The 14,985-nt window shown below is 37.6% G+C and overlaps 1 protein-coding gene across 8 annotated transcripts in view; it reads right to left on the bottom strand.

The window, feature by feature from the left end:
• Window positions 1–14,985, bottom strand: part of WDR7 (WD repeat domain 7) — a 285,950-nt gene that overhangs the window by 107,008 nt on the left and 163,957 nt on the right. For all 8 annotated transcript variants that reach the window (XM_023752617.1, XM_014454396.2, XM_023752616.1 and 5 more), the window contains one exon: window positions 6,007–6,228. In XM_023752617.1, coding sequence (XP_023608385.1) covers window positions 6,007–6,228 — 222 coding nt within the window. The remainder of the gene's footprint in view (window positions 1–6,006; window positions 6,229–14,985) is intronic.

Here is a 14,985-nt window from a genome sequence, read left to right as displayed (position 1 = left end):
TAAAATATTGACAGCAATACCTACCTCCTAAGGTTCTTAAAAAGATTTTAAAACGTAGCATATATACATATAAATCTCCTATTAGATAACAATGCTTTAAAAAGAGCTATTTCTTTTCCTTATCCTCCTATGAACATTTCTAGTAAAAATAATAACTACTAACATTTGACTAACACTTGAATGTCAGGCACTTTCTAAATGCTTTCCATACACTAATTTACTTAATCCTCACAATAATTCTGTGAGGTAAGTGCTATCATTATTCCCATGTTTAGTTAAAGAAACTGAGCTACCAGTTACTTTGTGTTGATATTAAGACTGAAACCCATGTAATCCAGAACAATAAAATTCCAATTAAAAAAAACTGAACTACCTCAAGAATTAGCTCTGAGAGCCTGGCCAATGTGGCTCAGTGGTTGAGTGTCCACTTATAAACCAGGAGGTCATGGTTTGATTGCCTGTCAGGGCACTTGCCTGGTTTGCAGGCTTGATCCCCAAGAGGCCATGCAGAAGGCAACTGATTGATGATTTTCTCTCATCATTGATGTCTCCATCTCTCTCTCCCTCTGCCTTACCCTCTGAAATAAAAAAATATATATATTTTTAAAAAAGAATTAGCTCTGAGAAAAAAAAAAAAAAAAAAAAAGAATTAGCTCTGAGGCTAATATAAATGCCACCTATTTACTCTGATTAGTTCCCATTTTCTCTTCCCTCTTAAAATACAAAGAAAATTATAATTTGTACATTAAAGTAGTTTAATGAGCAAAACAACCATATAACAATTAAAACAACTAAAGAATTCTATATTATACTAGGTTTCTCTACTCTGACTACAAAAGAAAATTACATATGAAGCTTTAAAAATAACATACATACCCAAATTCCACCCCCTACTTCCTGAATACGAACTCTAGGGTAATGCTTATATATTCTTAAAGCACTCTACATTTGAGTTTAGTGCATAGCCGGAGTGAAGAATTACAGCTCTAAACACAGACGGTGTAATGGCGATGCAAATAAAGTGGCACCTGGACCAGATGATTTTCAAAGGTAAAATTACAAATGAGAAGTGGTGGGAAAGAACATGGAAAGCTGAGTTGGTGCAATGAAAATGAATGAATGAAGTTGATGGTGGAGTAAGAAGCCAGATAAGAAGGCAGGATTCCATCCCAGTGCCGGAAAGGCCAGGTTAGAAAAATGAGGCTAAGTAATGAGAAATGCAATCTCTGTGGCCACAGCAGCAACTCAGCAACACAATCTGATGACTTGTTTGTAAACTTTGAAAATATACACTCCTTTGTCATTGCTTATCCTTGCAAGCAGCATGCTGCTTTCCTCATCATTGTTGGTACGTTTTCTGTATCTTGTGCCTACCACTGGTTTTGCTACCACTAGTTGTCCTAATCTTTCTGCTAAAACATTGAGATTTGGTTTAACTTTCTTACCTTAAAACTTAGGAAATTAACTCATTATAAAATCATCCTCAACCAATATGAACAAATTCATTAAACAAAACATGCATTGTTAGGAAGCACAGGAAGTATTTGGAGAATCATTTTTCACAATAGCAGACTACAACAAAATGAAGTCAAACATAGCACCATAGGAAACTAAATACAGTTTCTCACATAATTGAAATATTCCTTAAGTGACATCAAACTGAAGCTTCTATTTGGTGGTATTATAATTGAACTAATTAAGAGGAACATAACTTACTGTTTTTAAAATCATAACAATAACAATTTATTCTAACAAACTCTTAGAGTTCTTATCCATTTTTATTTCAATAACTATATTTTGAGAATTGAATGAAATTTGTGAATCCTTTTCCCAGAACAAAAACACAAATGCACATAAAGACAGTATTTTCCATGTAACATCAGTGAGGTTATACACCTTGGCTAGCTGATGAACTCTAATATTATGATATTTCTAAAGCCCCACTGTAGGGAAAAGTGATTTTTTTTTCTAATCGAAATATTTCACACCACAGATACAAGCCAGTTCACAATTACAGCAGTGTGGATTTTGCACACATTTATATCTCCATGGCACCAGCACATCCCTAAAGAACGATTCAATAAATGTTCAGATTTAAAGGTGGCCTGGTACCTGCTGCCTTGATCCTCCTTTTTTCAGCGCCACTTCTGAATCTTTCTTGTTTGTAACACAAGAAAACTATTTGAAATGGTGAAAATACGCTGATTTGGAGTTGGGAGATAGGTGTTCAAGTCCAGGCTTGATACTTTTTAGCAGAATGACCTTAAAACATTTAACCTGTGCCCTCAATTTATTGTCTGCAGGAAGAAAGTTTAATCCAAAGCCTCAGTTTCTTCGTCTGAAAAATGGGAATAATATTAGGACTTATTTGATAGGATTAGAAGATCACAAAATGCCTGCCACAGCGTAAATGCTCAGTAACTATTGTTAATGTGTCTTGTGTTGTGCTAGGTGCTGGATGAAATATCTGTCTTGCAGGGAAATAGGAGCTCTGTATAAAGCTGGAATAAAAAGTGTGTTAAATAAATAGCAGCCCTGCTCTCCATTTCTGTTGATAGAAAGGGAACTGGGTCACAGATAAATAATTACATCAGGGTTGGGGAATACCCCGCATAAGGCCCTCAGAATCATTTGGTCTAGCTCTGCCAAGGCATTAGGGGTGAGTTAAATGTTTGACCAAATACAGCCGGCTAATATTTAAGTTGATAATTCTGTACGGCCCACAAATGATGTTATCAATATCCCAACAGCCCTTGACAGAAAGAAGGTTCCACACCCCTGAGTTACATGCTGGGTGGGACCTGGAGAGGTTGCCCATCTCCTCCCCTCCACAACCGAAGCACTCACTTCCCAAGCTCATGGTGTGTTAGTGGCTAATACACCTCAGCCCAGTCCCTCTGTGGGGTTTGCCTTAAATGGAAGCGAGCTGCCTCACTCAAGTTTTCCCCTCCTCCCCCCTCTCTGCTCAGGGCACCAATGACTTGATTCCAGTGACTGACTGACACAAGGATTAAAGGCCAAGCCCTCAGTCCTAGTTCAGGACAAGTCTGAAGGGCCATCCCAGCTCCAGAGTTCCCTGAGATGGGCTGAGGCTTTCTAGGCAATTGAAATGCAATTCAACTTCTCCCCTGCCCAATCCTGCTTCTTTCACTCTCCTAAAGGTATTGATCCCAGAACAGGTCTGCATACAAATCTGCCTCAGAGTCTGCTGCCTAGGGAAATGACTTATGACACTTGCCCAAAGTAAGAAAGCTAATGAGAGATCAAAATGGAATTTACTACAGACGTGCCAGCATAATTCCACAATTATAAACTGAGCAGAAGAGACCAAATGAAAGAACCAAAAGTCCTACAAGGTAATATTATAAATAATACTGTAAAATAGTCTAACATGCTTTATTCTGTGGGTCCAAATACAAATGAAGAATCTCGACTAAAGTTGGGCTGATGTGAAGCATCCATCGGTACAATGAGAAGAAAATGGGAAGGTTAAGAAGAAGGTGAATTTCCTGAGATGCTTTCTATTTCTCTTCAGAAGCAGAGACTAATTGGACAAAAAGGGCTATAAAAAGAGAATAGTTCCGGTCTTTTATTTTATGTAAGAGGAAACTGTGACCCAGAGGGACACTTCACTTACCAAGGGTACAGGTAATAGAGTGGGCAAGTCTAGGCCTCTCAATCACAGAGTCCTTCAGCTTTGTCTTCAATCTGTGATTTTGATATTTCATGTAAAGTGTAATACTCACAAAAGATTCATATGTATTCAAATCTAAGTATAAAATGTATTATAAAACTAAATTAAATATGCCGTTTTTAAAGTTTTTTTTTTAATTTTTAAAATGTTTGTATTAACTTTAGAGAGAAAGGGAGAGAGAGAAACATTAATCGGCTGCCTCCTGCATGCCCCCTACTGGGGACCAAGCCCACAACCTGGGTATGTGCCCTGACCAGGAATTCAACTGGCCACCTTCTGGTGCATGGGACGACACTCAACCAACCGAGCCACACCGGCCAGGGCTAAACATGACTTTTGAATTAAGTATCAGTATCACTCTTCCCTCCCATCAATGTGATAATTGGGACATAAAGAGTTTTCACAGAACGGCTTTATGAGGAAGTTTAGACTTCACCTCTATACCTCTAACTACATTAGCAATTAAAGTTCATCAAATATTGTATCTTAATGGCCTTATCTCAAAATGAGGATAATAATTATTATCTCATTCAATGGGATGCCATAAAGGCTAAATTTTTAATGGTACCAATACATCCTAAATGCCATGTAAACCAATAACATGGCAATACATACGGCAACTTCAAGCAGGTTAACATTATAACTGGTTAATTTAACACATAACTGATTGAAAAGAGCCTAAATAAGACACAGCATATTTAGATAGCTAACTGTTTCTAACAAGGAGAGCAAGATTTAAGCTGGTAATTATAAACTGTGGTAGGCAAATTTAATGCCAAGGAACCTAAGATCTTTGATGAAAAAGTAGGGTAATGGATGAAATTTAAAGGCAACCTCCCTCCCTCCCCCCCCCAAAAAAAAGTACTTTTCAAGTTATAAAGTGATAGCACAGGTTAGTCATTAAGCCCTTTCAACTAGCAACCACTGAACAGCAGCAGTTTGTATACTGGTCAAAAGCATGAGCTTTGGAACCAACAGATGGTGCTGAGCCTCAAAAGGCCATTTCCTAGAGGTATGAACTCGGCCAGGCTGACTAAACCTTTCTGTGCCCCCTAGCCTAATGTGTTAAATGCAGATACCACTTTAAAAGGTGACTATGGCCCAATCGGTGTGGCTTGGTGTCAACCGATGAACTAGGAGGTCACAGTTTGATTCCCCATCAGGTTGTCGGCTCGATCCCCATTAGGGGGAGTGTAGGAGGCAGTCAATCAATGATTATCTCTCATCATTGATGTTTCTATGTTTCTATATCTCTCTCTCTTCCTCTCTGAAATCAATAAAAATATTTTTAGAAGAAAAGAAAAGAAAAGGTGACTATGAGCACTGAGTTAATGCATAGAAAAAGCTTAAAATTGTGCTCAAAACAATTAGTAGCTTTATTATTGTTGGTGGTGGTCTTGTTATTATTACTCTCTGATTCTCATTATCAAGTAGAGATAAAAAGATTACAAACACTAATAAATATTTGCTGCATTCTGAACCAAAGGCAGAGAAGGGGCACAACAGCTAAGTTATAATAGGGCTTCAGTAATAAAAACCTCCAATACAGTCCCTTGACTTCACGGCAAAAGTACAGGATAATGATCCAATGATGCTCTCGGCCATCGTAACTCCCAAATTAACATATATCTTTCTCCTTTGCTTAAAAGTAAAAAAAAAACCAAAAAAAACAAAAAACACCTAAAGAACATGTTGCAATTTGTTCTACAAAAAAAGGCTGTGATGTATTCAGTGGGATATTTGGTCCTTAACATGACAACATTAGAAGTGATTTTGCAATATGGCAGGAACATTTTGACCTATGTAAAGAAGTTCCAACATTAAGGTAACAACAGACATCATTATAAAATACCCTTACCTGTTATTAACATACCAACTACAGAACTAGACCAATATGACACAAGCCCTTTGAGCGCTGATTGTAATTAATTGGTGTTCCACCTCCACCCCTAACTTTTCAAATCACGTTCAGGACATGTCGGGTAGTTTTTGAGAAATGAATTTATAAGTTAAAAGTTTTAATTTAAAGCTAGCTTTCATAAATTTTGGCTAAAATTTTGACCAAATTGTGAAAACTCAAATCTCAGAAATGTGTTAAGAAAAGCATTTAAAAACCACATTTGAACTTTTGAAAAGAAGTCTGGGCAACTATGACACAGGGTAATGTGCCAAACAGATTGTCCTGCTTCCTAAATTGATCTGAGCCTCCTATGTGAGTTGAAACTGGGGATATATTCAATATTCTTAGATTTTGTTAACAAATAATATGTATTGAGAAGCGATACATCAGCATTAGGAATTTCAAAACTTACAAGTATGTCTGGCCAGTGAGTAGTTGGATCCACCAGTAGTCAAACCAAATCCCTCAGGAATCTGACTAGAGCTTCGAGGTCTGGTCAACAGTTTAGGAGGTTCAATTTCAGCACCAAATTCAGCTCCTATGACTCCTAGTAAAACAATAGCAGTAGCTTGTTTCCGTCTTTCCTCATAAGATGTGGAAATTTTTTTCACTTGTGGGACACTTGGTAAGCAACCTGAAAATCAAAACATAAGAATATAAATTAAACGAATATCAATACAAAAAAGACATGATTATAGAAACATTCAAGATTGCTCATTCAGTAAAGAACAGTCTTTTTAAAAAAATGGTACTGGGACAACTGGTTATCCACATACAAAGGAATGAATTTGGACTTCTACCTCTCACCTTGCAAAAAGTCAACTCAGAATGGATCATAGCCCTATATATTAGAGCTAAAACTAAAGAACTTGCAGAAGAAAATATAGATGCATATCTTCATGATCCTCAGTTAGTCAATGATTTCTTAGATATGATACCAAAAGCAAAAGTAATTTTGAAATATTTTTAATTGGATTTCATCAATATTAAACATGTTTGCACTTTAAATACAGTATCAAGAAAGTAAAGACAACACATAGACTGAGAGAAAATATTGTCAATCATAATCTAATAAGGGATTTTATCCAGAATAGATGTTACAACTCAATAATAAGAAAATTCTACTCTTAAAATCGGCAAAAATTTGAATAGCTAATTCTTCAAAGACATATGAATGGCCAATAAACATATTAAAAGATGCTCAATATTGCTGGTCATTAGAAAAATGTAAATAAAAAACTCAGTGAGATACCACTTCATATCAACTGAGATGGCTGTAATAAAAAAAAAAACAGGCAGTAAACAACATATGTTGTTGAGGATGTACAGAAATTGAAACCCTTATGCAATGCTGGTGGGAATGTAAATGGTACCACTACTTTGGAAAATAGTCTGGCAGTTTCTCAAAAAGATAAAAATAGTTCCCATATGGCCCCACAATTCCACTCCTGGGTATCTATCTACTCAAAAGAAATGAAAACAAATGTGCACACAAAAACTTGGACATGAATATTCACAGCAGTATTATTCATAATAGCCAAGAAGTAGAAAAAACTCAAATGTCCATCAATTAATAAATAGATAAACAAAATGTGGTATATCCATCCAATAAAATATTATTCAGTAATAAAAAGTAATCAAGTACTGATACACACTGCAATGTGGATGACCTTGAAAACATTATGCTAAGGAAAAGGTCCTTACAAAGAATCACAAATTGTATGATTCCATTTGCATAAAATGTCCAGAATAGGTAAATCTATAAAGACAGTAAGTACATGAGTGATTGCCTAGAGGTGGGACAGGAGTGAAATGGTTAAGGATAGCTAATGAGTGCTAGGTTTTTGAGGTGATAAAAAGTTATAAAATTATATTATGCTTATATCTGCACAACTCCAAATATACTAAGAATCACTGAATTTTATGTTTTAAAAGGATAGATTTTATGAAATATAAATTTTATCTCAATGACTCTCTTTTTACAAAAGATTGCTCATTAATTCATTTATAAATTTTCCCACTAATTTAACAAATATTTATTGAGCATCTACTTTGGGCCAGGAAATTGGAGACATAAAAATAAATAGTCCAGGTTCTCAAGAGCTCACTAGTGCATATAAACAAGACGAGCCTGTTCACAAAGGAAGAAATGATGAATTTAAGACTCAAAGGATAGCCCGGCCAGTGTGGCTTAGTGGTTGAACCAATTCCACCCATGAACCAAGTCACAGTTAGATTTCTGATCAGGGTACATGCCTGGGTTGCAGGCTCAATCCCCAGTAGAGGGCCTTTGCTTAGTCCTTTGCTCAGTCCTAACCTAGCCTCGACCTTTTATTTTTTTGTTTGGTATTTATTATGTGATATTACCAGCATCCATTAAATTACATAGAGAATAAAGGATATCATGATATACATGTACACAAACAACGTAGTATAATCTGCACACAATCTTATTTTACTAAAATGTAATGAACTAATGTGAATATAACTAAAGTCTACTGTGGATTGTGTCTTCACTACCCCTTCCTCACATCCCAAATATCACCATAATCCTGACCTTATCAAATGTTCTTTAATCTATTGCATAACCATATCAATGTCACCTGAAATGTATATTTTCTGGCCTCGAACGCTTGCATTCTCGGGGTAAACTCTGGATAGACTGAAGAATGAATGGAAGGATGGAAGGATGGATAGATGTGACTTGATCGATAGGTTGGTAGATAAATAGGCCAATCAATACACAGACCCTGAACTAAATTTGCTAATCAAGTTTTTTTTTACATTTGTGTCCACAGGTGAGATTGGACTGTAATTTTCTTTTCATATACTATGCTTGTTGGGTCTCAGTGGCAATATAATACAAGCCTCAAAAACTGGGTTAAGTAACTTTCTCTCCCCAGTTCTTTGAAAACAGTTAAATGATTCTTGCAGCTTGTCTCAGGACATTCCTACATTCCCCTTCTGGAGTCGGAAGGCAGGGGATGAAGTTGAGGTGTGAGGAGGAGTCGGGTGAAGGTATATTTTTATTATAAATTCATTATTTATAATAGTTACTTACTATTTAATTTTCTTTCTTCTGAGTCACTTCTGACAACTTCTAATTTTAAAATATCTATTTCATCCAAGTTTTTATATTTATTGATGTGAAATTATTTACCCTATGATTTTAAAAACTCAATTGTATCAGTTCCTATAATCACTTTAAATATTGTTTATTTGTGCCTTATCTAATATTATTTTTCATGCCTTTCTTGATCAGTTTTGCTAGAAATATATACTTTACCAGATTTTTTTTAAAAAAACACATGTTGGTTTTGACCTTATTATTTCATTGCTTTCTATTTCACTAATTTTTGCTGGTATTTTTTCCACTTTCTTTAGGTTTCATCCCTAATCTCTCTTTTTCTTTGTTTTAATTAGGTTAAAAACAACTCATTTATTTATTTTTTATTTTCACTCAAGGATATGCTTTTTTGTGAGTTTTGAGAGAGAGAGAGAGAGAGAGAGATTTGAGAGAGGGAAGGAGAGAGAGAGAGATCATTGTGAGAGAGAGAAACACTGACCAGTTGTCTCTTGTATGCACCCCAAGTCTCCTGTATGGGATCAAAGCCAGAATCTAGGTATGTGCCCTGACCGGGAATAGAACCCACAACCTTTTTGGTATACAGGAAAATGCTCCAACCAACCAAGCCACCGGGCAAGGGCCACAACTCACTTATTTTCATTATTTTCTGTTACGATAAACATTGCCAGTCACATAGTTAATATCCATTTTCCTTTTCCCCTTTAATAATACAACCTCCATTTTAACCAAGTAACAATGTACTCATATCCTTTCAATGTCCTTCCAGGAACTAAGGAAGCCATAGCCTAGATCCTGGCTTTAAGCTTTATTCATGATATATTTTAAGTCCTCTCTGCTCATAGGAGCCAAAGCCTGCTTCTGGAAAGCAGCTAATGGTTTCAGCCCAAATGATTGCATTTCTATTCCATTACCTGTCCACAGAGATATCTATCTTTCCTGGGTCTGGTTATGCCTCTTTGGTTTTCTATTTGTGTATTTTATCCATCATAGCTATATATTTGGTACAGAGGGATTTAAAAAGTGAACTTCCGGAACCAGCTTGATTGGAGTTCACCTTTCTGCTCCTTCTAATATTAATCCATCCAGTTTTTCTGACCTCTTTCAGTACCTTGCTCTATACATTAATTACATCAAGACAAAAAAGCGGGGAGGGGGGCCTTCAGAGTTCCGTATACCAACCAAGAAATTAGCTGCACGGGCCTCTGAATACTTTTAGATGTTTTGTTTTATTTTATTTTTTCTCATGTTCTTTTGCTTTGTCATTCTATACTACTGAAGGTAAGGCAGCTGAATAACAACGGGGAAAAGGAGGCTACAGAGGCAGCAAACCATGAGAGGCCTTTGTACAGCAAGCTAAAGACTTTTAACCTTTGATTAATGGAAGGCCACTGAACAATTCTGTAGAGGGTGGTGACATCAGGTTCATTTATTGTTGGAGAGGTCATGATAGTAGCAGTATGGAAGGTAGATTGTGAGGGAAAACAAGACAAGTGGAACCAGAAAACAACTCTTGCAATGATCAAGTAGAAAATAGTATGTGCCAGTGGTGGTAGAAGGTCATTCATTCCATCAGTTAGTCATTCATTCAGCATATAAAATTGAACATCTAGAGTACATGGCATTATGCTAATATGAATTAATGAGTTAATATGAATTAAGATGAGAAAAGCAAGGTCTTTGTCCTTAATTGCCTTAAAGGCTATTAAACAGAAATTAGAAATGTACAGGTTACAAAATCAATGAGAACTTTACGGACTGAGAGAACAGTATGTTTAAGAACCTAAAGCAAGAAGAAATCTGAACATTTCTATTTCAAGGATAGGCAATTGGGCTGGAACTCTATGAGTGAAGAGGAGAATGGTAGAAAATGAGGTGAGAGTCAGGAAAGGGCCAGGTCATAGATGGCTCTACTGGTCATATTCACATTTAAATTTTTATCCTTTGAACAATGGTGTTAGCGTAGGTAGCTAGTTTTTCTCAAATGTGTCACCTTTAGAATACAACAAGGATGCCAACTTGTCCAGGAGTGCCATCCTCCAGAGATAGCATATGACTCCTCCCTAGGACAGCATCAGACTGACCTGGATTTTGCAAAGCCCCCCGCCCTCATGTGAAGATTCCCCTTCCTTTTGCTCCTCTCTTTCTCTGGCAGGTAGGAAGAATCTCTGGGCCTGAGGATAAGGCAGGACTACATCCCTTGACAGCAAGAAGAAAGTACAAAAGATGAGGCCTTCATCCATTTACCCGTGTAAGATTACAAGGCCTAAGAGTCTTGGGGGGATATGTGTTAGCATAGGTAGCCAGATATTAATAAAGGAAGAGCGCAAAGGAAATCAGACATTATTAAGCATAATCAACTAGGGAGCATACGCCCGTTTGCTTCACCAGTAAGTTACAACTTCACACACTCCCAGGGGAATCACTGGACTGTTCCCTGCAGATCACTGGGGAAAAGGATGGAACACTAACAGGGAAGATACGCACACGTGCAGTAGGAGCCAACATGCCAGCCATAGAGGCCTGTCAGTCTAGCCTAGGAAATGAATGGTTAGGGGTAGGCCCAACGGAAGTCCATGAAAGCTTGGGAAGCTGATTGGTTAGTTTGAAAAAGGGCGCTTGATCTTTCCCAAGCCCGAGATAAGATAACCTGAGCCTAACCAAGACAAAGCCCTTCTCTCTCTTGCACAGTAACACCCACTAGCCCAGTTTATTCCCATGGTCTCTCTTCATAGTAACCATGTAGCCCTAAGAGCTGCAGGCAGGCAGCTGCCTGGACTCTAAACATGGGCTCCAAGCAGGAACCTGGGTACAGTAGCACAGCAATGCATTTCAGCCAGGAACAGCGCTACCTAGACAGGGACCGAGACTGCTGATGCCAGACCAATGGCACAGACCCTTTGGACACTGGCCTTGATGAAGGTGGAGCTGGACTTTTTCCATGATGGGATGGATGGAAATGAGACATTGGGCACCCAGGGGCAGCCTTCTAACCTTACCACGCCCCCCACTCGCCCCCCATAACACGTGGGTCTGATTCTGAGGAAGAGCATGATTTCCACCAGCAGCAATGGGGAGACAATCAAGATAGGGTTTGAGCCACACAGTAACCTAATTAGATTTAGGGTTTTAGAAAACCATTCTGAGAGCGTATGAAGAATGCTGGAACTGAGGTGGTCAATTAGGAAGGTACTGTACAAATCAAAGGAAGAGATTAAGGTTGTTTGGTGTTGGGATGTAAAACAGGAGATGCAGAGAAGTGAACAGCTTCAAGATTCACGGTGAGGTCTGGGCAGTTAATGGTAACACTGCCAAAGGATTTCAAATATCCTACCCTGAATCCTTTAAAAAATCCCAATTTACTAAAACAAAAGTAACACAAAACAAAATCCTTGCCAGAAAGTTAGATATGGGTTCTCCAAAAGCTGAATTTAAAAAATACCTTGAGCACAAAGCTTTTAAGAATACACTTGAAATTTCATGAATTTACCTGTGCTGAAAGGGTGAGTAAAATGTGGGCAAGATGAGCTACACGAGCCTAAGAAGTGGAAATGGTAGGATATTATAAAGAATTTAGGTGGTGGGCCCTAGCTGGTTTAGCTCAGTGGATAGAGCGTCAGCCTGCAAACTGATGGGTCCCGGGTTCAATTCCTATCAAAGGCACATGTCCGGGTTGTGGGCTCGATCCCCAGTAGGGAGTGTACAGTAGGCAGCTGATAAACGATTCTCTCTCATGTTTGATGTTTCTATCTCTCTCTTCCTCTCCCATCCTCTCTGAAATCAATAAAAATATTTTAAAAAAAAAGAATTTAGGAGGTGGAAAGGAAAAATTGAGTAAGAAAGCAGTATTAAAGTATTTAAGGGGGAAATGGGGGGTGGATTATCTTTAAAACTAAGATGATAACATCAAAGAATAGTTACTGTTTATTTGGATTCCAAGAAAAGTTTGGTGCAATTGAGTACTTTTTCAAAAAGATTTGTTGTTGTTGCAGCTATAGTTTCTTAGCTTCCGCATGTCACACTTTATTGTTTAAAAAAAGTTAGTCCTGGACATTTGACATTTGTTTTTAAGCAGTATATAGAAAGACAAAAATCTAAAATGAGCCCACAGAGAATAGATTCATCTTTTAAAATATTTCCTTTAAAATGTTAGTTACTACTCATTTTTCTAATTTAAGTTTGTATAGTATATTTCAAATCACATGCAGGCTGCTTCATAATGATTTCTCCAATTTTATAAAATTACTTTACAACTTCCAAGGTTTAAAAGTCATATTTTGTAACAACATTTCTTATAAAAAGCTTCAATTAAACATTTTAGTAACCAAAGTTTTATTAACCAATGTCACACCAATAAATTCAATAAAATAAAATAAGATAAAATAAAATATTTAAGTAACATAAGAAATAGCTTTTAATCTGGTATCATAGTATGCATTTCTGTTTCTTCGTGGATTTTTTTTCTAGTTTTTTTAAAGACAAGAAATGTTAGCAAAAGTACAAGTATGTATGTGTGATTATAGATTCAAAGTATAACACTGATTTGTGATAGTTACTAAAGAGGGGGAATATCCTAAAAGCTTAACGATACCAAGAAGAAAAAAAAATCAATAATCACTGCCTGTGTGTTTAGAAGGATGAAAATGGCCCCTAATTCTAGGCAAAGTGATACTTAACAGTTTGATAATCTGTACCTCAGTACATGCATTTCAAACCAACTTTATTTATGTACAAGAACAGACACAGGGGGTAAGAGCTCTGTGCAGCTGCATCTAGATTCGTGTAGTATATATTTTACTCTTTACATAGTATTTTTGAAACAGGAAGCAAGCGAGGCTCCCCTCCCCCAGGCCTCAGCAAGAGCATGCTCCATAACAATAGTTCAAAGGAAAGCTCTATTCTGCAGTTGCACTGATTGTTCTGTCAGCTGACCTCTGCAGAAGGGAATTGCTAACCGCTGCCTTGCTCCTTAGCTGACAAATGAATGATCGCAGCTCCATCTATTTTCACTATGGCTGCCTCTAGCCCAGGTGCTCAGACAGAGAGCCCGGTGTGACATCTTAGATCAAGATGAATTGGCACAAACTCCTGATCCAAGATTGTTTTATACCATTTAATTTAGTTTCTTCCCCTGCTTGGATGAGCACAGCTCTGGTTATGGATTTCTATTCTAATGTACTGAAGCAGGCCCTGAAAGAAGCCAATGAAGCAGCTGCCGGAGCAGGGACTGCAGGGATACTGATCAATAGGCAAGGCATTGACCCCAGCCGGTCAGCCTCCGCAACGGCCACTGCTGGAAGGGGGAGGGGCACAGAGCGCACAGGGGCTGCTTCCAGTAGGAAATTAAACAACAGGGGCATTTGGAGAGCTCCGCCTCCACCCTGGCCCTCCACCTTCTCTAGGTTCCTTTTGTTACCTCAATCTTGTCCTCACTCCCACCCCTCAGGAAAGAATGAAGACTGTAGGGAAGTTTTAATAACGTGCTTTAAGACAGCCATTTGTAAATTGTATCCTTAAGCTAATAGAAAGAGCCATAACAGGTGCCCTCTGCTAAGTGGCCAAAATATGAAATCTTAATTAGCTGTCAAGTCCATCACTTAGTGTAATTTAAAGTTTGGCATGTGCACAGGCTCCTGAGAACACTGTCCAACTAGCTCTGAACACGACTGAGGCTGCAACTCTACGGGATGTAATTTTTATCAGAACTCAGATCTGAAAAGATGATAGTTCTTTGTTAACAAGTAGAGGAAGTAAGAGCAAGGAGAGGTCCCCCTAAAAGAGACACAGACTGATAAGTGTGTATAAGGTACAGATGCCCATCCCTACTTTTTTTTCTGACAATACACAGCAGTTTCTGATTCTTTGAGTTTTCAGATTTGGAAATATTTTAAATCATTGGGTTGTGCCTGTGTTTTCTCTGAAATAATATAAGACATATGCAACTAGCTGCAATGTTTTCCTATAAATAAACTGACAACCAAATGGGACATTTTGAGATATTAAAAACAAAACCATTCTGGAAAAGCAGAGCTTTCTACAGTTCCATTTGTCTCATGAAATTTTGGTATTTTTTCACAGAGACATGCTTCCATTTAATCATGCTAAAGGGTGACATGGAGATCCATTTTCTTGACAGGACGGTTGATCACCCCATCACAGTAGGAAAATTAATGCCTTCAACTAGCCCTGTGTGGAAAACAGAAGCTCCGCGCAACGAAAAGGACATAAATGCTCTACGTTTTACGTTGCCAAGAGAATACTTGTTCTGTGTAGGAAATAGGTTTACTCATTACTGAGTTACTTTAT

Source organism: Myotis lucifugus, unplaced genomic scaffold (genome assembly GCF_000147115.1).
Source record: "Myotis lucifugus unplaced genomic scaffold, Myoluc2.0 scaffold_36, whole genome shotgun sequence".
In the NCBI taxonomy this organism is placed as follows: domain Eukaryota; kingdom Metazoa; phylum Chordata; class Mammalia; order Chiroptera; family Vespertilionidae; genus Myotis; species Myotis lucifugus.
This window is presented reverse-complemented; position numbering and strand designations above follow the sequence as displayed.